The sequence below is a fragment of the Pseudonaja textilis genome, chromosome 5, assembly GCF_049901715.1.
Source record: "Pseudonaja textilis isolate UNSWEBS1 chromosome 5, rPseTex1.2, whole genome shotgun sequence".
Taxonomy (NCBI): Eukaryota; Metazoa; Chordata; class Lepidosauria; order Squamata; family Elapidae; genus Pseudonaja; species Pseudonaja textilis.
This window is the reverse complement of record NC_141994.1, coordinates 16,094,943-16,117,822: the sequence shown is the minus strand read 5'-3', so window position 1 is coordinate 16,117,822 and position 22,880 is coordinate 16,094,943. Positions and strand designations below refer to the sequence as shown.

The 22,880-nt window shown below is 38.2% G+C and overlaps 2 protein-coding genes across 7 annotated transcripts in view; both read left to right on the top strand.

The window, feature by feature from the left end:
* The first annotated feature begins 2,438 nt into the window (after window positions 1-2,438).
* TTLL1 (TTL family tubulin polyglutamylase complex subunit L1) lies at window positions 2,439-18,296 on the top strand. Its single transcript, XM_026702784.2, has 9 exons — window positions 2,439-2,576; window positions 5,672-5,880; window positions 10,358-10,538; window positions 11,844-11,978; window positions 13,936-14,044; window positions 15,198-15,341; window positions 16,354-16,440; window positions 17,116-17,279; window positions 18,144-18,296. The coding sequence occupies exons 1-9, from the start codon at window positions 2,464-2,466 to the stop codon at window positions 18,271-18,273; spliced, it is 1,272 nt and encodes a 423-aa protein (XP_026558569.1). The 5' UTR covers window positions 2,439-2,463; the 3' UTR covers window positions 18,274-18,296.
* A 3,112-nt stretch (window positions 18,297-21,408) lies between these two features.
* Window positions 21,409-22,880, top strand: part of PACSIN2 (protein kinase C and casein kinase substrate in neurons 2) — a 47,060-nt gene continuing 45,588 nt past the window's right edge. For 4 of the 6 annotated variants that reach the window (XM_087934169.1, XM_087934164.1, XM_087934161.1 and 1 more), the window contains exon 1: window positions 21,748-21,855. The gene's annotated coding sequence lies outside the window, so the exon portion shown is untranslated. Of the gene's footprint in view, window positions 21,664-21,747; window positions 21,856-22,880 lie in introns of those variants that run through there. The other 2 variants (XM_087934165.1, XM_087934170.1) reach the window with 2 other exon arrangements.

The following is a 22,880-nucleotide window of genomic DNA, read 5'->3' as shown; positions in this document are numbered from 1 at the left end:
AAACTGATATTAAATAGTAGTCACTGCATCCCTGGCATCAATTACAGTGATTCTGATTGAGCCCATATAAAGTTCAGATGTTCTAGTACAGGGGTGTCAAACTGGATTTCTTCAAGGGCTGGATAAACATTGTAGTTCTCTTCCACAAGCCAGCCGAGGTGGGGAAGGGAGATGGGACAGACGCCTCCTGCAGCACCCTGCCAACCAAAATGGGGCATGGGGCCCCCGTGTGCAGTCCGGTCCTTTGGTATTTCCAGGCCCGGAGGCCAGATTTTAAGCACCCCATGGGCCGGATACAGTCCACAGGCCTTGAGCTTGACACCCCTGTTCTAGTAAGATCGTCCTGACAGTTGCTCGGTTGTCTCTTATAGCAAAAGCCATGATCTGCAAAGAGCTTACAAAGCATCAAATTGATCTTTTTGTTGGAAGGTAGCAGTTAGGAGAACAGTACAATTTTTTTCCCCCAAGGCAATTGATAAAAATGGAACACTGAAGACAGATAGACAGAATTATGCACACTTCCAAATATTAGTCAATTTTGGCACAAAACTTTCATGCCTCTGCTAAAATGCTGAAGATGAAGATTTTCACTTTTCAGCATGATGACCCAAAGCATACCTCCAAATCAACGAAAGGGTGGCTTCATTAAAAGATCATTGAAGATCTGGAATGACCCAACCAGAGCCGAGACCTGAATCCAATTAAAAATCAGTTGGGGTGACCTAAAGAGGATTGTACTCTTGGAATCTGATAGATTTAGAGTGTTTTTAGAATGCAACAAAAAGTGAGCAAACCAAGCTAGGGCGGGGGTGGGAAGGTGGAGCACCCGCTTACCTTAGGACCACTGCAGTCAGGCCTCCCATGCCCTGGCATCTGTCGCGTTGCTGCCCGTTTCTGTGGCCACTCACAGCTGCTGTCTGCCAGACGCCGCGTGGCTTATTGCTGCAGTGCTGCCGCTCACAGCAGGAGGCTGTGTGGTGTGTTGTGCTGTTGCACTTGTGAGTGGTGGCGCTGGTGTGATGCGCCACACAGCCTCCTGCAAGCGGTGGCACTGGTGCAACGTACCATGTAGCCTGCCACAAATGGCAGCACTGGCACAACAAGCCATGTGGTGTGCTGTGAACGGCAGCACTGGCGCAATATGCTATGTGGTGTCCCACCGCAGAAGTTGGGCAGCGGCGCAACAGGTGTTGGGGTATGGGACGCCTAGGTGTGGTGGTCCTAAAGTAAGTGGGTGCATGGGGTGTGGGGCAGCTCTACCCTTCAACTCTGCCCTAGCAGGGCTTTTACACATGCGCCTTGCCCCACCTCATACAACCAGACAGTGGGACAGAGTGGGCGGAGTCTTAACTAGGGCTTGGTTTTGTGGGGGTGGTAGGGCTTATATTAGGTGCGTACATAAAATCAAGCTGGGGCTTATTTTTGGGATGGGTCACATTTTGGGGGAAACATAACTTTGGGGAATGAAATGGAATTGTATGGAAAGTTCCCAATTATAATTTGAAGGAAAAAATGTATTATTAAGAATTAATCGATAATATTTGATGCTGGATGGATTTGAGATCATGACTGCAGTGGGTTATTGTAGATTAGAAGCTGAGATGAATTCGTATATTTAACATGAACTTTTCCATATAGCTAGTCTTTGTCTGGTGACTACTTGTAGTTATAACAGTGATCAAAAAGTAATTTTACAACCAGTCGTCATCATAACCATTGCAGGTCTGTAAAGCAAAGCAAAGCTGAAGATCATAAGCACAATTGTGATTTCACTGAGCAACTGTTCCCTTTTGTGGTTTCACTTAGCAACTGCTTTATGTAACTAATTGAGTTGCCATGCCCAATTGTGGTTATTAAATGAGGACTACCTGTAGTAAGTGACAAACAGTTTATATGCTGCTGTATATATTAGACTTCTAAGTTGAATTTGGTATAACATTTATATTTCTCAATGAAGTCAAAATTGGTCCAATCAAATATACTTCCATAATTAAAAAGAAGGCTTAAGGTAAGTTGCTTTATAATAAATATTATGCAGAATATTTTTTGTAACCTGATAATTACTGCAGTGAATAATATCTTCCATGCCTACTGGTTTATTCTTTATATCTACTAGCTTGGCTGGGCTACAATAAGGATATATCCAGACAAAGTTAATTATCTCCAATTATGTAGCAAGTGAGTGATAATAGTTAAGTGATACTAGTTTCAAGAAGCCTTTAATCTCTGTTCAGCGGGGAAATTTATACGAATGAAAGTGAATATTCGTGTCCCAGGATCTCCAGGATCCAATCTGGGTTGGTCACCAGGTCACTGAGCTTTCGGACTCGTGCTGGAGTCCATCTTCAGGGATGGATTTCTCTCTAGGAGAGTGTGTGCTGTTCTGTGCGTGGTATTTATAGTGCTTGTTGTATGTGGTTTTTAGATATTGATTGGGGTGTATTGACTGCTTTTTTTAGGATAATGGCAGGAAAAGTAAAGTGGGTGACTGACATAGAGAAATCTGTATTAATAAACAATTTTGAAAAGCGAGGGTGGATCCCAGTGTCTGAAAATGAAGACTGGAACTTCTACTGGTAAGCAACATTTTTTAATACATATTACGGAGTATTAACTACACAACTCTCAAAGGTGATTGATTAATGCAGATAGTCCTTGAGTTATGACTGGTCGCTTACCAACTGTTTGAAGTTATGACAGACCTCTTCAGGACTACTTACGAGTCTGATTCAAAGTTCCAATGGCCAGGACTTCCCTGTGGTCATGTGGTCACATTGGGGGTGCTCAACAACTGTTTGCAGTGTTGAAGGAAATGCATTTAGTCTCCCTTCTCCCAGTATTTAGGAAAATTGTTCAAAAATCATATGTTTTGCTAACATTTTACCCGTTAATTAATTTCAGTGGTAGTAATTCTGATAGTATTCCAAGTGTGGTCTTACCAAGGCTTTGTGAAATGGTATTCATGTGACCTTGATTCTATCCCTCTGTTAATGATATATAGATCTGGGGGAGAATTAAAAAAGTCATTACATTAAAATACCCGGTTGGCTATCAACCATGAAGGCGATGATTTATCCAAATACTTATATAAAATGGTAAGACATAGTGAACTGTTAGACAACCAAGGGAGGCTCAAAACAAATCAAGAATTGAGAGATGAAGGAATAAACATAGTTTGGTGGCCATATTTACAATTGCAGGCGAGGTATAAAAAAGATTTAGAAGAGTACAGCTTTGATAAAGAACAACAATTGGATAAAATACTATTGGGACCGGAAAATAAATTAATAACAAAAATATGTAATTATTTGTTAAGAGTTAAAATGGAAGAAGAAATAGTTAAAGGGTCCATGATAGCTTGAACAAGGAAGGAATTTTGGGTATAATATCGAACTAGAAGAATGGGAAAAACTATGGACAAAAAATTATAAATTAACAATGTTCACTGCCTACAAGGAGAACCTCTACAAAATGTTTTATCGTTGGCATTTACCACCGGCGAGACTGGAAAAGATGTACCCAAATATGAGTCTGGAATGTTAGAAGTGTAAACAAAAACAGGGTACTTTTTTTCATATGTGGTGGTCATGCCTGAAACTAGGAAATATTTGGTAAAGATAAGAAAATGGTTACAGGTAATAACAGGTCTTCAAATTGAGCTTAAACCCGAACTTTTCTTATTAGGAATAATAAGACGATAATTCAGTAAAAAAGTTAAATATATTATATTGCATATAGTGACAGAGGCTGCACAAAGTTGGAAATTGGACAGCACCCCTTCTGGGGGAATGGTAATAAAAAAAGTAATGGACTGTGCAGAGATGGATAAGCTTATTTAGAATTGAAAGACAGAGAGGAATCGGAATATTATGCAGTCTGGGACGAATGGTATAGTTGGCTAGATAGTAGAAATAAGTTATATGTATATATGCATGTAAATGTATGGGCAACATAGATGTCACAATGCTGTAAAGAATGTAAAAGAGATTTGTAATTTTGAAAAAGTGCAATAAAAATATATATTTTTAAAAAACACAAAGTTCCAATGGCCCAGGCTTCCCTGCGATCATGGGGTCACATTAGGGGTGCTCAACAACTGTTTGCAGTGTTGAAGGAAATGCAGTTAGTCTCCCTTCTCCCAGTATTTAGGAAAATTGTTCAAAAATCATATGTTTTGCTAACATTTTACCCATTAATTAATTGTGTTCAATATGGGGTCATTTTTTAAAGAAGCTGTTTGTTCCCTGTTGTGTTTAATTTTTATGTAGTCTTCTTACTTATGTTGGGGTTTCTTACTTTGTTGGTTGAGTTTCAGAGTGGCTAGAGTTGCCTTCAGACCCTTCATTTTTCTTCTAGTAATTCATATAATCTACATTTGGTACATACATCGTTCGGTTTTTCTATGGGCATAAGCTGAAACATACGGCATTTTGCAAGTCACTACAATGTCAGTCTCTTTCCATGACTTTGGTTTTTCTATTCTCTGCCTTGAAAATTCATCACTATCTTCCCTGTTGTAAAGTGTCGGTCTCTTTTTCGGTGGCTTTGTCCCCCCCACTCAGACCATTAAGAATTTAAAAATGTCTAAAAATTAGACAAACATTTTTTTCAATTTTTATTTTTTTAAAACTAAAAAAGCAAATTAAATTTACCGTTATTAGATTGCTGTATACTTAAGCATATCGGAATAGCTCAGTAGATTTAATGCATCAAGAGTTTATCCTCCATGTATAGAACAGAATAACAGAGTTGGGAGGGACCTTGGAAGTCTTCTACTATCTAGCCCAACCCCATGCCCAAGCAGGATACCCTATAGATTCTGGACAAAGGGTGTCCAGTCTCTTCTTAAAAACCTCCAGTGATAGAGCAGCCACCATTTCTGAAGGCAAACCATTCCATTGGTTAATTGTTCTGTCAGGAAATTTCTCCTTAGCTCTAATTTGGTTCTCTGCTTGATTGTTTTCCATCCCTTGCTTCTTGTTCTTTGATAAGTAGGTTTTGATACTTTGGTGCTTTGATAAGTACAGTACAGTACAGTTAACGCTTATTTTATTTATGTTATTATTTTATTTTATTCCATTTAATAAAAGTCCTGTTTTATTGAAGGTTTAGGAATCACTCATTATGTTGACAAACACTATTTTTCCCACAATTGATCCTACTCAGAAAATCAAGTTAAATTTCTAAAAACCCCTTCTGGTTTCCTATGTTCTCTGTGCTTCAAAGATAACACTGTGCCAAGTGCTTGGTGTTCCTGATTTTTGAGAGGTAGAATTACATCCAGATAGCTAACAACACCTGTGTACTTGTGCTATAATCAAAATAAATGTGAAAGATTATCGGAAGTGTGGTTGCATGGAAGGGTTGAAACAGTTTTCTTTTATGCCTTTTAAAATTTTCAGTTTCTCTTGCTAAACATATTGAATTCATGTCCAATTTATTTCAGTTGCAGATTTAGTTGTTTCATGATAATCCAAGATGTTTCATGACTTATGATATTTTCATATTAGTCAAGATATATTGTACAGCAGTTTTAATTTTTCACTGTGACTAGATTTCTTTTATTGTTGTAATTTTTTTAAGGATGAAAAAGTAGTAATAAAACACAGGATGCATATCTAATCTGAATCAGTGTTTGGAAGCATCCTGAGTAATAACCTTGTATTTACAGGATGAGCGTACAAACTATTCGGAATGTTTTCAGTGTAGAAACTGGTTATCGTCTCTCTGATGATCAGATTGTCAATCATTTTCCTAACCATTATGAGCTAACCCGGAAGGACTTAATGGTGAAAAATATTAAAAGGTACAGAAAAGAACTGGAAAAAGAAGGTAGTCCTCTTGCAGAAAAGGATGAAAATGGAAAATATCTTTATTTAGGTAAGTTGGTTTAAGTAATTAGAATGACTTGTGTATAACTTTGAATACCAGGTATGCTAAGGCTGCATCTTTACATCTGCTTAAAAGTTTTCTTCAGGTTTTATGCAACTTGAACTTTATGGACACACTTTTATGGAGCAGAGCAACTTTTTGGCAACAGAGGAGAAATGGTTTCCCATTGCTGCGTTTATAGTCCAACCTAAGACTTTGGACCCTGATGATGTCCCTTCTGGGCAAGATGCAGTTTTTCTTTTCCTGGAAATCAGGGCGCAAGTCATGATCGAAACCTGATTTATAATCCTATTTTCAGGACAAATATTAGCCATAATTTGCTGGTGCGGTGGTATTCAGCAGGTTCTGACCAGTTCTGGATAACCGGTAGCGGAAATTTTGAGTAGTTCAGAGAACCAGCAAATACCACATGTGACTGGAGATTTTACAGTATCCTTCCTCTGCCACGCCCACCAAGCCACGGCCACAGAACCAATAGTAAAAAAAACTGAATCCCACCAATGCATATGTAAAAGTTTGACTTGTAGTGGCTACATGAACACATCCATTTTGTTTCCTGGCTGTTTTAACCTGATTTTTATTGTAACTTGTATATCAATTGTCTCATTCTTGAAAATCACAGTATCTGCCATTAGACTTTCTAATGATACCCCCTGCATTTAGGAAACAGAACGAAACATTGTTGGATGCCTCCGAATTAGCATTGTTTGGGCAGCAATTCCTGTCTTTGGAATGCCTTTCTTAATTGCAATTGCACCCACTCCCTAATTACAAAATGGCCTTTGGCCACAAGTACTGCTGCTATTAGTTGGAAGCAATAGGAGCACACAGCATGAAAATCTTACAAACAACTGAGGATTAACAAGGGAGAAATAGAAGACCAAGGAAGCCCTGCGTGAAAAATACTAGCAGAGAGTTAGTGAGAGAAAGGACAGGGATGGCATTGCATCTGCTGAATTCCATTGGTGTCAAGGGTATAGGATGCTGGGAATTGGAAGAAACTGATGGGTAGCTTACCGTCACAGAAAAAGTGGGGAGGGTGATATGGGTGTATAACCAAGATATAGAGAAGGAAGGTCAGTAACATTTGGATGGCACCCTCTAAATCAGTTTTCACTGCTTCGTGTGATTTATAGCAGCGACCTCCAACCTTTTGGGCGCTAGAGACCAGTTCCATGGAGTTTTTTCAGTGGACCGGTGAGGGCATGGTTTCGTATGCTGCCTGCATCCGATGAATGGAACTTCTTTGTTTACATGGACTAGTTTCTGGCATGCCACAGACCGGTGTCAGTCCCCGGTCTAGGGGTTGGGGACCTGTTGTAATGACAAGGCAGCTGAGTTGTTTGATCATGAACAACTGAATTATGATGATGATCTTTATTGGAGTATAGTCTTGCATTTATATACATTTTTAGTTATCCTCCATCATTGGTTAACTTGGGTTACTGCTTAACTTTCGTTACTGTTTAGTACAGTAATCCATACAATTAATTATCCCTAGTTAAAGTCTAACATATGTCTACTTCCCTTCTCTAATCCTCCTTTATCCATAGATTAGTGACTTTGTTTGCCTGAGTTGTATTTGCTTGGAAACATTATTTATCTGAGGTTTGCCATCCGAGATTGGAACATTCCTGCAATTACAACTCTACAGGGACCCCTGGTTTATAGTACTCAATTCTCTCTTTTCCAGACTAATGACTATCTAAGCCAGCGGTCGCCAACCTTTTGGAGCTCAGGCACCACCAAACTCATAATTTTAAATCCCGCGGACCACTAATATGAATTTTGATGGACAGTGGCTTGCTGACGTTGGTGGGAAAGTCAGTCCCATATTCCAGAGCTGCAGTAGTCACAGGACTGGCCCTTTGGTCACCCCGGAGCAGCTGTTCCTCCACCCGGGTGCACCGGCCTGCCATGGACTGCAGGAGCTGCTCTGGGATGACCAAAGGGCTGCAGCTCTGGAATATGGGACTGACTTTCCCACCAGTGTCAGCAAACCACCCCGGGGCGGATTTCCCTCCCCCACCATTGGTCTTACCTTCCAGTTCCAGCTCTACTCAAAGTAAGGTTTGCGCTTGCCCAAAAGATGGGGGCCAGGGGATGGGCGGGCCATGTGTGCGGCACAACATTGTGTTCCCACACAGCCTGGATTAATTGCTTTGGGGGGACATTTCTCTGCGGACCACCAAAATTTTCTCACAGGCCAACAGTGTTACGCAGTCCACCAGTTGGCAACCACTGATCTAAGCAATAATATAATAAGATGAAAGTATAGAGTATAGAGTATAGCAATATCTTTGAATGGCTAGAAACTTTTTATACTTGTCTAATCTTTTCTCATATAAATTAAAAAAGTCAAGTATCTGCAGTTTTGTGCACAGCTTCTGCTGACTTTATGGATATGCTATAATGGTGTGCTATTGTCTTTTAATAATATGGGGGTTGGGGTAGTTGTTTGTTTTTGTTTTCCCAACCCGTAGCCCTAGGATTACTTGGTGGCCTCCCCACCATGTGTTAGTAGCTTCTCTTCTACTTAGATTTTTAAACTCAGCAGAGATCTGCTTCTAAACTTAGGCACAGACAGTATTCTTTTTCTCAGTGGACTAATCTTGAGAAACTGAGTGGTTTGTTAAAAAAAAACTTGGCTTCACCGTTAGAATGAAGTGTAGGAATGGTGATTGATGAACAAATCTGTTTCATGAAAGAAGGAGAAATTGATAGTAGTTCTTTGTACAAGTATGAAAAAGCATTAAGAGAACACTGAAGTGATATGTACACAGATTTGACTTGTTTCTTTACCTTAAATTGGAACTACGAACAAGTATATTTTTAGCCACTCCTTAATTAAAAGAATTGGTGAAGAGTGTTGTTTGATGTAGGCACAGGCCATTGGAAGCCATCTATCTAAATTCTCAAATGTCTATTTACGTCAGTGAAAGACATCCATATCATAAAAAGACATCCATAAAATGTACAGCCTTAATATAACCCTTTTTAATGGGGAATCCATGGAGAAAGTGTTTGGTCCAACATTTTGAAGGGGTGGGTGGGCCCCTAAAATTGGGGATCTCCCTGGTGCTACCGAAGTTACCTCTCTTTACTGCTATATCATTACAGTGTTGCAAAAAATACATCTCGTATATCTGTATCTATGAAATGTCTTTTCAAAGACCCCTCTAAGCAGCCTTTTCCCTTAGCAGATTTCTCATAATGTTCCCAAGGTCACTCTAAATTCTTTAAATTCCATTAAGATTGCTCCAATAAACCTCTGAACTGAGTGGAAGTTAAAGCTCCATATGTAAAGGAAGGAAGGAAGGAAGGAAGGAAGGAAGGAAGGAAGGAAGGAAGGAAGGAAGGAAGGGGAGAGAGAGAGAGAGAGGCCGGGGGGGGGAGGCAGGCTAAAAATTATTGGAAAGTCCTTGCAGTATCTGAGAGGGTAAGCACTTGATTTTGCCATTAGGCCATGGGATCTCATAGAAGGGTGGATCCCATTATATGATCGGTGTAAGCTGACTGGGCTCTTCTCTGTCTTTTTGTTATCATATTTTTAAAATTGTTTTAACAAGATAAATTATAATAATTGTTTAGCTTTTATTTTATCTCTGTCTGCCGCCAAGAGTCTCATGCAAGTGAGATGTGTAGATATATAAATTCAGTCAATCACACCCGACTCGGTGGTAACCAATTAATTAATCTAGTACCACATATTCCTAGGATTGTTCTCTTTTTTTTTTTTGCACAGAATCATAGAATCTGACAATAATATTTTCATGCTTTGAATTCTACAAATTAAGAAAGGCAAAAAAAGGTAACAACTGTTCATGGGACTTTCTCAGATAGAATTGAAAGACTGTGGCTGTTATAAGTAAAAGACCAAACATGCAAAATTTTTATGCATATTCTTTGATTCAAGTGAGGCCTTTAAGACCAGTGTTGGGATTCGAATTTTTTTACTACCGGTTCTGTGGGCATCGCTTGGTGGATGTGGCAGGATAAGGTCACTGCAAAATCCCATTCCCTCCACACCCCTGCTTTCCAGCTCAGTTCTCCCATGCAGGGCAACAAATAGACCCAGCCGATCAGCTCGGGCTCAGTAGGCAGAAAGCAGATGGGAGCGGGGGCAGTCAAAAGTGGTATTTGCCGGTTCCCTGAACTACTCAAAATTTCCACTGCTGGTTCTCCAGAACTGGTCAGAACCTGCTGAATAGCACCTCTGCTTTAATATTTAAAAAAGTGATCCTCGTATAACATTTTATCTAATTTGTTAATGGAATGAAACTGAGTTACTTCCCCTTCTGTTTATTTTTATTTTAAAATGGAAAGTTAGAGAGAGTTTCCATCTTATCTTAAATTTAAAAAGAATGAAATGGGTAAATAATTGAAGAGAGGGCTCATCCTCTACCACCTGTCTGTCTGTTTATTTGATTTAATGTACTATTTTAAACTCTTGTATCCCTTTTAGACTTTGTTCCTGTCACCTTTATGCTTCCAGCTGATTATAATTTATTTGTTGAAGAATTCAGAAAAAACCCTTCCAGTACATGGATTATGAAACCTTGTGGAAAAGCTCAAGGGAAAGGAATTTTTCTCATCAATAAGCTTTCCCAAATTAAAAAATGGTCTCGAGACAGCAAAACATCTACGTAAGTTTCTTAGAAAAAAATTCTTTTTGTTTGACATTTGACATTTGTTTGTTGTGTCTCATTGTACCATATTCGATTAAATAAGTGTTATTCCAGATTTAGCCTTCATAAGAAACTAATTTATAACTTCTTTAAAAACCTGATAGTTTTATGGTAAAATTTTGCATTTTATATGTTAAGCCTAAAATAAATGTACACTTTACACTTATGTTATGGCATTGAGTTTGTCTTAATTTAATTAGTTTGTTATAAAGGCTTGGTTTTAAAAAAGGAAGACGTTCTGCAAAGTAAATAGGAAATTAGTTTAGGTAACTTTAAATTAAAACAAAGGGGGAAAAATATTAAATGTATCTCTTTTTGCCAGACGCAGATAAATACTCTCATTCTTGAAGGGCAGTTCTCTGTATTCATGGCACTTGAAACCGATTGCTATTTAGGACATATTTAAGAAGTTTTGTGGCCACAGCAAATACACTGATTGAGAAATGTGTTTGAAATTTGTAATGCACAACCGTAGCAGAAAGGTATAGTGTAGACTACTTGAGGTCTCAAAACCTAGTTTCCCAAAGCCTTCTGAGTTTTCACACCATGGCCCTGCCACCTATTTTGAGATAGGAGCCCGTTCGTCCCAGGAGCACCTTACCTGGCTTTCTACCCCATATCCCAGTACATGAAAGAAATAGGCATGCATGTCTTGTTTTGCTTTTCTATTAATAAAAGGTGAAAATGAAGAGAGGGAAGTCACTCTTTCTATAATACAATCTCCTGGCAACGAAGTTGAGGGACAGAGGGCTACAGAATTCCAGTCTTTTCATGGGAGACAGTCCAATTTCACAACAGATTAAACAAATCTACGTTTTATGATAAAAAAGGAATATTAGAGAAAATATAACAAAAGCTACCATTAAATATCCAAAATGCAAAGATTCAATAATGAAAGAAATCAATTACTTTCTGGCATCCTTTTCTTTCCTGAAAGGAAATTTTTATTTTTAAAGTGAGATTGGAAGGGAGATGGTGATGGAGGAAAAGATGGTTCATTCCCCATGTTGCCTGTCTGCTGCATTTCAATGCTATCTTGAGAAAAAAAAGGAAGCACTTTACAATGCAGTAAGAGGCAGCAAAGCTAGTAGTAAAACTTTCATATGGATGCTTACATATGATTTTGCCTGAGGCTGAAGAATACCATGGCTCTGGCAGAGAAAGAAAACTTTCCATCCTGGTGTACATGGCTGTGCCTTTGTTACTTTTAAAAGAAGAAAACTAATTTAATAAATTTAAATAATGAAATATAAACATCTTTAGGTTTGTATCTCAGTCCACTAAAGAAGCATACGTGATTTCCCTGTATATCAGTAATCCACTTCTGATTGGTGGGAAGAAATTTGATCTACGCTTGTATGTATTAGTATCTACGTACCGTCCTTTGAGGTGCTATATGTAAGTTCAGTTTTTGTTCTATTTTGTTCTATTTGCTGCCTGGGGGTTGGGGGTGGGAACTGTAGAATTGTACGGTTGAAAGTAGTCATTTAGGCCAGCAAGACCAGTATTGAAAGAATCCAGCCATTCAGGATAGATGTCTGTTTCGCTTATGCTTAAAAATGCTAATAAAGAGATCCATCACCTTTTACCTGATCAACTGCTGTTCCAATTCAGAAGAGTTTTCTCACCCTTAAGATTCAACTGTAACATGTCTTCCTATCTTGTAATTAAGATCTGATACTCCATGTTCAGCACTCTGGAGCAATGGAGAATAATCTTGACTTTCTGTGTAGTATTCTTTCTGGTATTTGAAGAATTCTATCTTATCCCTTTTAACACTTTCCTCTAAAACCTACTTCGATTTCTTTTTATAGTCTCCTAATCTAATTATCCCCAGCAATGTAGTATCTGAAAGATGTTGAAGATGGGGTTTGACCAATGCACAATAAAGTAAAATTATTTCTTTCTCTTATTTTTAAACTATAGTTTAAAATTACATTAAAAAATGCAGCCGTGGGAAACCATTGGTTCAGAATTCTTTCACATGGCAGTGCTCAATAGCATTATTCATTTTGGGAATCATATTTCCAACATCTAATCTGCCCTGACAATGAAGTATAATAGAAGTTTAAGTTGCATAGGAATCATGGGGAGGAGAGAGGTAGGATGGAGAACAATTCCTTCAGTGCCAGTATCTGGTACCCTTGAGAAAAATGATACCAAAGGAGTCATTCTTCTGCCTGTGACAAGAAATAAAGAGGAGAGAGATTTGTCTTCCCTTCTCTCATTATGACTTTTCTTGTCCAGGAACAATCACGGAATGATCACGATAAGATCCATTCTTTCCTGTATCTCCTTGGGTCCAACACCATCCTCTGTTGCAGTTCATACCTCTTTGAAAGATCAAGTGTGATCACCCACCTCTTCTCCCTGGCTGATACAATATTAGATAGAAACAGCAGCATTGGTTTATTTGTCCCTCCAATTATTTTAACCAAGATCCAGTCTACCACGTCACCATTTGAATTTTGGGGCATAAAACTCAGTACAAGTCTTCTCTCTTGTTTTGTTGTTGAACATGTTAGAAGAATTTCTGTGGGACGTTTCCTGAACTGGGTTATGAATAAGCACAAGCGGCAGCTGCTAGAAGTCGAGTCGTTTATTAATCCAACCACGTACAATGGTTGAAGATAGCCTACAATGTTAGGGATGTACTACTAAAAGTATATATTATGACAAGTAGACTTTGATATATGCAGATTGAGGTTTCCCTAGGCTTTTGATTGTAAGGTGCATGCTTAGAAATGTATTGGTTTGAGGATATGTGAAGTCCAAGAAGGAAGATCCTTCGTAGATGGGGATTATTATGAGGGGGCTTGATGTCTTTTCTTATCCTGAGGATTTTTGATGGAATCAGTGAGGTGATAGATAAGTGTTAGGATTGTGTATTTACTCTGGGATGGAGGTTGCTGAAAAGGAAGTGGTTGTGGTGAAGCAGATCAAAGGCTTTTAATTTCCAGTGTTCTTTTCTATGTGCTTTTTCTATTTAAATCCTAACAAATCGTACCGGGTTTCCATTTTATGTATTGAACCATATTTGGTTCACTACTTATTGAATTGGAATTAGACTCTAAAATAAAAGCATCTGTCAGGCAATTGAAAATAACAACACAATAGGAAACAATAGAGTAAGGATTAAAATAGTAATAAGGTATTCAGAAAAAGATCAAAGTAAAAAAATGATTGGACAGTACATAAGTAATCTCCCCTATGCATAGAAAATCAATTATATGAAGTTAAACCTGTTACAAAATTGTATTAAATAGGGAAAAAAAGAAAGATCATAGTAACTGCTGTCAAAGAAGCTGTCTCTTTAAGAATATTTAAAGTATAATATCTTTTCTTTATATTTAAGGTATAAACTTGGGTTTTGCCGATTTTGCACAGTAAAATATACCCCAAGTACAAGCGAACTGGATAACATGTTTGTCCATCTTACAAATGTTGCCATTCAGAAACATGGGGTAAGCTCCTTTTATAATGTAGATCTGAATTATTTGGAATTAATTAAAATGTATAACAAAAATAAAGTTGCTCACTTATAATTTTAAATATATTTATTTATTCAGAATCTCATCCTTTGTGTATGTAATTCGCAATGAGTCACAGAAAATATTTAAAAACATCTAAAGCTACTAGAGAGCATTTCACTGAGGCCGCTTTCGGCAGCAATATTCTGAAGCACTGGAGGAAATTCCTTGTGTGTCCAACCACACTTGACCAATAAAAAATATTCTATTCTGTTCTAGATTTATTTATTTATAATAATTTATATGCAGCTGCCTCCTGGGACTTTAGTCCACTCACAAGAATACAAAAACCATAAAGCAATACTTTAGAATATAAAGGATTAAACCTATCATATGAACCCTAAGCTACAAAATGCTTCATCCCTTAGTCAGCTGTTTCCAATTGCAGCCTGAAAACAGATTTCTAAATGCCAAAATTATCATCATGAAGATGAAATGTTTGTTTATTTATTTTATTGAACAAAGCATTAAAAACAATGAATGTGGTGTGATCGTCCTGACAATCCTGTTTGTCATACATATCTATCGTATATAACATATAATACATATTTATATAACATACATTTGTACATTTGAACAAATTTCCATATTTCTAGACTTCTATCCTAACTACCTTGTCTTATTTTAATTCTGAGTCCTTCCTTTTAAGATGAAACATTTTGTATTCTCATGACTATTTTATTACTGGCTATTCTTTTGTTTTTCTTATTATTTGAAATGTATTCTATTTTGGCTTTTTATTGTACATTTTAAATAACAATCCATTTTTCAAAGTATAAGGCTCTTTTTTTAAAATAAGTAGGCAATGAACAATTGACATAGCCCTTTGTTCTCAAAGAACATAAATTTTTTTAACCCACATAGATTGAAATCTTCTTTTAATTATTCTGTTCATTAAATTTGGAATTTAACTTGTCTTTAATATTAAAAGTCTATAGAATGTGTCCTGGCAGGATAAAAATGTATTAAAGCCTACATAAAGTTCATACGTCTTTTGTTGATTGCTTTTTGTGCACAAATTAATGAAGACATCTGGTTCTGAAAAGTCTTTTGAAAGTAGAAATGATAATTTGATGTACCTTTATAGGATGATTACAATCACATCCATGGTGGCAAATGGACAGTCAATAATTTGCGTTTATATCTAGAAAGCACTCGAGGGAAAGATGTCACAAACAAGCTGTTTGATGAAATACATTGGATAATTGTACAGTCATTGAAAGCGGTTGCGGTGAGTAGAAAAACAAGTTTATGATAAAGGAAAGTTAAGTAATACAAAAGACCGTTTAGATTATTTCCAATAGTTACTTATACTGTACAAAGTATATTTGTTACTGAAATGTGAACAAGTCCCATAATAAATGTTTGACATTTTTCTTATATTTTTCTTATATTTTCTTATATTTTGTGATCCACTATTTTACATGTTCTGCTATTCTGCAATGTGGAATGTCAAACATGCTTAAAACTGGATATATTCCTCCTTCTCCCTTACAAGTACTGATCACTGACTTTAAAAAAAAAAGTAAAATTCATAGACTAGATGGTGGAGATATTGTGTACATTTATATATGCACAAATATACTCAGATAAATACATATAGGACAATATTTTTATGGTATGCATTCCACTTATCTTTATGAACTAAAAAAATAAAATCTAGAAAAATATGATATTTAGGATGTACAAAGGATGTATAGTTACAAATACAAATTCTAAGAAAAATAACTCAAGGTGAATGGTTATTGAATCTAAACCACTTCATCGTTAGATTATGGGGGAAAGCTACCAATATACTTATCTGTATTAGGAGTGACAAGTGTATTAGCCTTCAAAATAAATATGTTACATAAAACTTGATAGCCTTCCTGAGAACGTTTAAATAAGGAAAAGATAAGACATTCAATCACAAGTATTCTACTAAGAGCAAAAAAGGAGGAATTTCACAACTGCAAAAATACTAAGCAATAGAACAACCTGCCTTCTGGAATTGTAGGCCTTCATTTTATTTATTTATTCACAAACAAATTGTAAACCGTTTGTTTGACTTCATATTCTTCCTTTTTATATTTAAGGACTTTATTATTACCTACAGTATGATTGATAAATTTGCATGTCTTTCTAAATATTCAGATTATATTTGAAATGTCTTGCATACATTATTTAGTCTTCAATACACTATGAAGGTGATTTGATCATACATCCTCTTCTCATGTTTACTTTCATCATTCATTTACTTACAGCCTGTGATGAACAATGATAAACATTGCTTTGAATGCTACGGATATGACATCATTATTGATGACAAGCTTAAGCCATGGCTTATTGAGGTAGATAAACATTGTCTTTAAAGTGCTGTTTTTCAGAACTGTAGAAAAGGAAATTGTTTTTTATCGTTGAAAGACAGTTTAGAAAGTTATAGAAAGCAAAATCAAAACCAACCAACCAACCCAAAAACAAAATCTGTAAAGGAAATTCCAACACTTTTGTATTTATTTGAGCAACACTTATAAATCATAAAAAATAACTTCCCAAGCAATTTCTACTCTTGCAATGTAATGTTTTCTTAATTAACTCAGAATCTTTTCTAAGTGCTTCATGTAATTAGCCTTATTGAATCAATATGGAAAGTGTTAAATCACTGAATTACTACTGATAGAATTCTGCACCCTTAGAATCCAAAGGTTAGAAGAGGCTATTTATTCCAAATTCCAAGTTCATTGTAGAAAACTAAATTACTGTATACTTAGTAGGAAGAGAGGCATATTAGTGCATGGTAACAAAAATCAGAAGACCCTGGTAGCACTTTTTCCAACTAACAGGTTTGTTAGAAGGTAGGAGATTTGGTAAGCTGCAGATTTGTTAATCAGAAAAAAAGTGCTACCAGACCACTCCCTATTTTATCTGAAGTAGAAATTTGGTGCAAGTTTGTTTCATAAGCTGTTATTTATTTAGCAAATGGTGACCGTGAATTATCTGTTTTCTCTTTCCTGTATTCTTCATAGGTTAATGCTTCCCCATCTCTTACTTCCAGTACTGCAAATGACCGTATACTCAAGTACAATCTGATAAATGACACACTTAATATTGCTGTGCCCAATGGAGAAATTCCTGATTGTAAATGGAATAAACCGCCCCCCAAAGAAGCTCTTGGGAATTATGAAATTTTGTAAGTGTTTAAGAATAGAGGAAAAAGAATTATGGAAAATTTTTCGTTTTTAATAATGGAAGTGATACCACAAGGACATAGCTTCACAGAACAGCATTTTGTTCACCAGGGCCAAAGTCGCTTTTCAGAAAGGAAATAATTTTGCTTGGATGTGTGTGTGTATTTGTGTGTATAAGTAGTCCTTGACTTAGGATAATCACCAACATTTTTGTTGCTAAGCAAAGTGAGTTGTGTCTCATTTTACAACCTTTTCCCACAGTTTTTAAGCAGCCGTTAAGTGGATTTGGCTTCCTTCATTGACTTTGCTTGTTGGAAGCCGGCTGGGAAGATTAAAGATGGTGATCACATGATCCCAGATAAATATATGCCAGTTGCCAATCACCCCAATGTTGATCACATGACCATGGGGATGCTGCAACGATTGTAAGTGAAAAATGGTCAAAGATCACTTTTTTTCAGTGCTGTTGTAACTTCAAATGGTCACTAAACAAATTGGTTGTAAGTTGAGGTCTGCCTGTATACCTAAAGAGTTGCAGCCATGTATATAGATTATCACTTAACTTTGTGAATAAGAGCCAGTGTTTTCCCCAAAGTTTAGAGTTTATTGATTATATTATATGGATTATTTCTGAAATATCCTCAAGTGGAAACATTTAAACTTTTCATGCTTTACATTAAGAAAATAAAAGAACAAGCTGTTTTCTTCATCTGATGTTCTATATTAAGGAGTTTTCTCCTGCCTTTTAAATGGTGGAACACTCATGTCTACAATTTCTTCATCTGGCAGTTGTTGCAATTCAACTCAAGAAAAATTCCACCCCTTTGATCAAAATCAGAAATCGATGTTTGTCTCTCTTCCCTTAGATATGATGAAGAGATGGCACAAAGTGAAATGTCAGATCGTGATTTGCGAAGTCGCTCTGGACAGTCTGTTGGATTTAAGGGAAACCGAGCCAGAGATCCTGGAAAAACAGGGTTCCTTACTTGGAAATAGTAGAATAAATTAAGATTTATTTATTTGTGTGGATATCTTTTATTTTATTTTATTTTATTTGCTTAATGCTAGTCCAGAGAAAAGAATATTGCTCAAAGATGAGGGGATAGAGGCATGTGCGTATATTTCAAATTGATCATTAGATCCACTGTAATTTTACTGCATACTTACATTACGCTGCATGTTATAGTAGAAAATGCAATGAATTAATGCAAATAAAATAGCATTTTAATAAAATAACTCATTTCCAATTCAAACTTCTTTCTTTGAAGTAATAACTGCTATCTCAAGCACTGCAACAGAAATGCGCATTCCAAGATTAGTATTTTGTTTTCTTCCGAATTGTTCTAGAATCCTAAAGCAAACTGTTCAAAGCCTAAGTATTTCTCTATTGCAAACTAATATTAATATATTAGAAATTCTACTTCTTTATAAGGCATGCTGTTGTTCTCTTCAAAATTAAATATAAATTTAAAAAAAATAACAAATTTGGGTGGAAAGGTAACTTTCTATTGGGAATGCTATGAGAAGTTAATTGTGATAGCATATAACATAGATTGATCTGCATATAGGTCTCAAATACAAACCTTTCCCCCCATTTGTTGCATTGCTTCTACTGGCTAAAGACTAGAGTTGAATATTAAAAATAATTCTTCAATGACTAATCTGGCAGAAATACTGACATGTTGCATAGATTAGACAAATAAATATTGTACCTCCTAAAACATGGATTTCAGTCACACTATTGTTTTTATATCATATTTGTCTCTTAGGAACTGTCCTCTCATTGGAGTCCAGTTGGAAGAAATAGACGAGCTCTTTGCTAATCAGTTAACTGAGGTGTACAGGAAACACACCACTGTAGTAATAGCAATAGCACTTAGACTTATATGCCGCTTGACAATGTTTTATAGAATAGAATAGAATTCTTTATTGGCCAAGTGTGATTGGACACACAAGGGATTTGTCTTGGTACAAATGCTTTCAATGTACATAAAAAAGATACATTCATCAAGAGTCAAGAACCATAGGTACAACACTTAATAGTCATAGGGTACAATAAGCAATCAAATCATGCTAGGAAACAGTCAATATAAATCGTAAGGATACAATCTAAGCTGTAAACTGCTTAGATAGCCCTCTCTAAGCAGTTTACAGAGTCAGCATTTTGCCCCCAACAATCTGGCTCCTCATTTTACCGACCTTAGAAGGATGGAAGGCTGAGTCAACCTTGAGCCGATGAGAATCAAACTGCCAAATTGCTGGCAGCCAGTGGTCAGCAGAAGTAGCTTGCAGTACTGCATTCTAATCACTGCACCACTGTGGCTCTGGAGGATGGGGGACTTTTAACTACTCTGAATTAACTCTGCAGGGAATGTGACATCAAACAAGTTCCTGACATGAATAAAGGCACATATACACGTCCCAGGATAATGTTCCAGGATCCAATCTGGGTCAGTCACCAGGATCCAAGTGTCAGTCTTCCAAGCTTTAGGACTTGTGCTGGAACTTGAATTTCCCAAGGATGGGCTCCAGCACCAATCCAAAAGCTTGGAAGAGTAAACCTCTTGTCCTGGTAACTGACCCAGACTGGATCCTGCAGGTTAACTGACAACAGTCATACAAAAGATAGAGGAGGAAATGAGGGGGCAGCTATACTGGACTTAATTTTACTAATAGGGATGAAATGATTGATAGGAACTCTGGAGAAAGTGACCATGTCATACTTGAATTCACCATACTGCAACCACAGATAACTAGTCAGACTAGTGTTTTAGACTTTAAGAGAGCTGACTTAAATAGCAGTTGAACAAGAGATTCTGGATGTTCTTTAAGGGCCCCATATAGTGTATTCCAGTAATCCACTTAGGAAGTAGCCAAACCTTGTGCGACTGTTTGTTAATAACATTTAGGAAAGTGTGCAATTGGTTAGGGATTGTCTGTACCATACCTGCTTCTTTGTCTTGCTTTCTGGGTAAGGATGCCTCCTGAAATGTCAGCCTGGGTAGCATGTTTCATTTTATCCTGAAATGTGCTCACTTGACTTTTCTGTAGCTTTCTGGAATGGCTTTGATGTTCTAGAAGGGGAGATGCTAGAGCCTACAAGCTTTAAAGTGTGACTCCTGGTAGTATACTCATACAAATTATTCAGTAACAAGAGGAGACTGGCTTGCGTCTGCCTTCTTTCCAGTCTGCTGGTCCTAAAGGCTGAGATTCGAATCTGCGCATTGTTGGGCTAGTTGGTTCGAGCACCGCGCTTGGCAATTGGGTTGCCAACATTTCATCACCATTCGAGGAGACATCGTCAGTGCGCTTTGAATTGTGCTCGTGTGTCAGAACACAGGCCTTTAAATACCTTTTTATGTGATGAAATGAAGTATGAATGTTGTTTGTTTGGATACTTCTGAGTCATGGTCTGATTTCAGACTGTTTGATTGGCCAACTGTTGTTATTGAGACTAGTCTGGTTTCTTGTGAGCTGATTTATAACTTTTTGTCATTCTTCCTACCTGAATGAAAGTTAAAAGGGTGGAGGAAGATTAAAAAAAAATCAAGTCACAGCCACATTTGATAGTGCGTCCACAATCCTCCCCTTCCACAACTTAGATCCCAAGCACATTTGTGGAATCTGTCAAAAAAAATTATCTAGAAATTTAAGACCGATTATAGCTGGGGAAAAAAATCACAACTCTCATTGGCTAAATAGAGGAGGTGGGATTGTTACAAGATTAGAAAAGGGATCCAATAGAACAGGGGTCTTCAAACTTGACAGCTTTTAAGACCTGTGGACTTCAATTCCCAGAGTTCCTCCTCCAGTCATGTTAGCTCAGGAATTCTGGGAGCTGAAGTCCACAAGTCTTAAAGCTGTCAAGTTTGAAGACCCAAAATCTGTATAGATCAGGGTCGAAGTGTGGAGTCCTTGATCCTGTCTAGCTTGGGAGTTTGCTTGCAAGCGTTTTATTAACTAAACCGGGTAAGCAAAACGCGTGTACAAAGCCAACCACCCAGTTTCAGAGAGCACCGAGAACCTTATGAGGAGGATCTTCCGTCCCACCAAGATCTACGAGACACGTAAAAAAGGTGATCAGCCCGGTTTCCAGGTTCGCTTGCACGCATGCGTCCCACTTCTCCTCCGTGGAAGTAGGAAGTGGAAGCCGATTGGTGGCGAGGAAAAGCAACGGGATAGGTCCCTTCGTTTTAAAAGAAAAAAGAAAAAAAAACACACACCACACAGAAGCGAAGGAAGAGGCTTAAAGCGGGGCGGATGCGGATATCCTGCCTTTTTCGCGGCTATCCAATCGGGAGGGGCCGCTTCTTGAGGCGGCCAATGAGAGCCCAGAAGAGAACGGCGGAGGCCGTGAAAGGAGTTCTTTTGCCTCTCCGAACTGAGGCAGGCGACGGGAAAGGGAGGGGAGTGGGGGGGGGGGGCGGGGGCGGGAGGGAGGCTGCTCGGATTGGAGTTGCTTGGCCATTCAGAGCTGCCCCGGGGAAGCCGCCGTGGAGGCGACGGGCTGAGGCGGACCCACCTCTTCGCCGCTTGGGAGCCGGGAGGGCTGAGGAAGAAAGAGTTCCAGACCCTGGAGTAAGTAAGCGAAGAGAGAGAGAGAGAGACCGCTGTCCTGTTTGAGAGAGTTCCCCCAACTCAGCCTACAGGGTCGCAGGCTAGTGGGATGGATGGATCCCGGGCGGGGATGGGAGAGATCTGGGAGGATGGTGGTCGTCCGAGACGTCTGGAAGCGGACTCTTCCCCGTTCTCGGATCCTTCTGGGATCCCCCTTTGGGTCTCGTTTCTTTGGAAGGAGTTACTACTGCGCCCCCGAGTAGGTCGGAGAAGAAGTCGATCGGTTCAAGGTCATCGGCCAATGAGCCTCGCCCAAGGCTGGGGAGGGCGGATCGAGGATCCAGCTTGCCTGGCGGGTGGAATGCCGAAGCCCATCCTCCTCCGCCCGGAGGAGTGGGAGTGGCGGGCTGGACCGTCCCTCCGTTGGTGGGAACGGGTCGAGGTGGGGGTGGGGGTGAGCAGGGCTGCACCTTCAGCCCTGCAAAATTGCCTGGATGACTTTGGATGTCAAGGCTCGTTTCCCAACGGAGCGGTTTCAAACGAGGGCGTTTAGGAGAAGATCGGGGGTGGGGGTTGAATAAAGGATGAAAAAATGAGAAAGCTAAACACCAGGAGTTCTTCTTGGCATCTGAAGAGAGAGAGAGAAAGGCCCGCGAAAAGGACAAAGTCTCCTTTGAAAAATTGTTATTAGTAAAAACGAATGAGAACGTAATAATAAAAGAATGGCAGTGCAAAGCAGGCTTCGAACTTGCAAGCACTTCATTTAGTAGACTGTTCAAAGTTACGACAGCGCTGGGAAAAAAAGTGACTTATGACCATTTTTCACACTTACGACCATTGTATGGCTGTGTGATTTACATTTGGATGCCTGGCAACTGAACATCACCTTTATGATAGTTGCAGTGTCCCAGAGTCTTATGATCCCCTTTAGCGACTTTCTGACAAGCAAAACCAATGAGGAAATCAGATTCACATCACAAGCTTATTACTAATTTTAAGATTCACTTAACAAATGTGGCAAGAAAAGTCATAAAATGGGGCAAAGC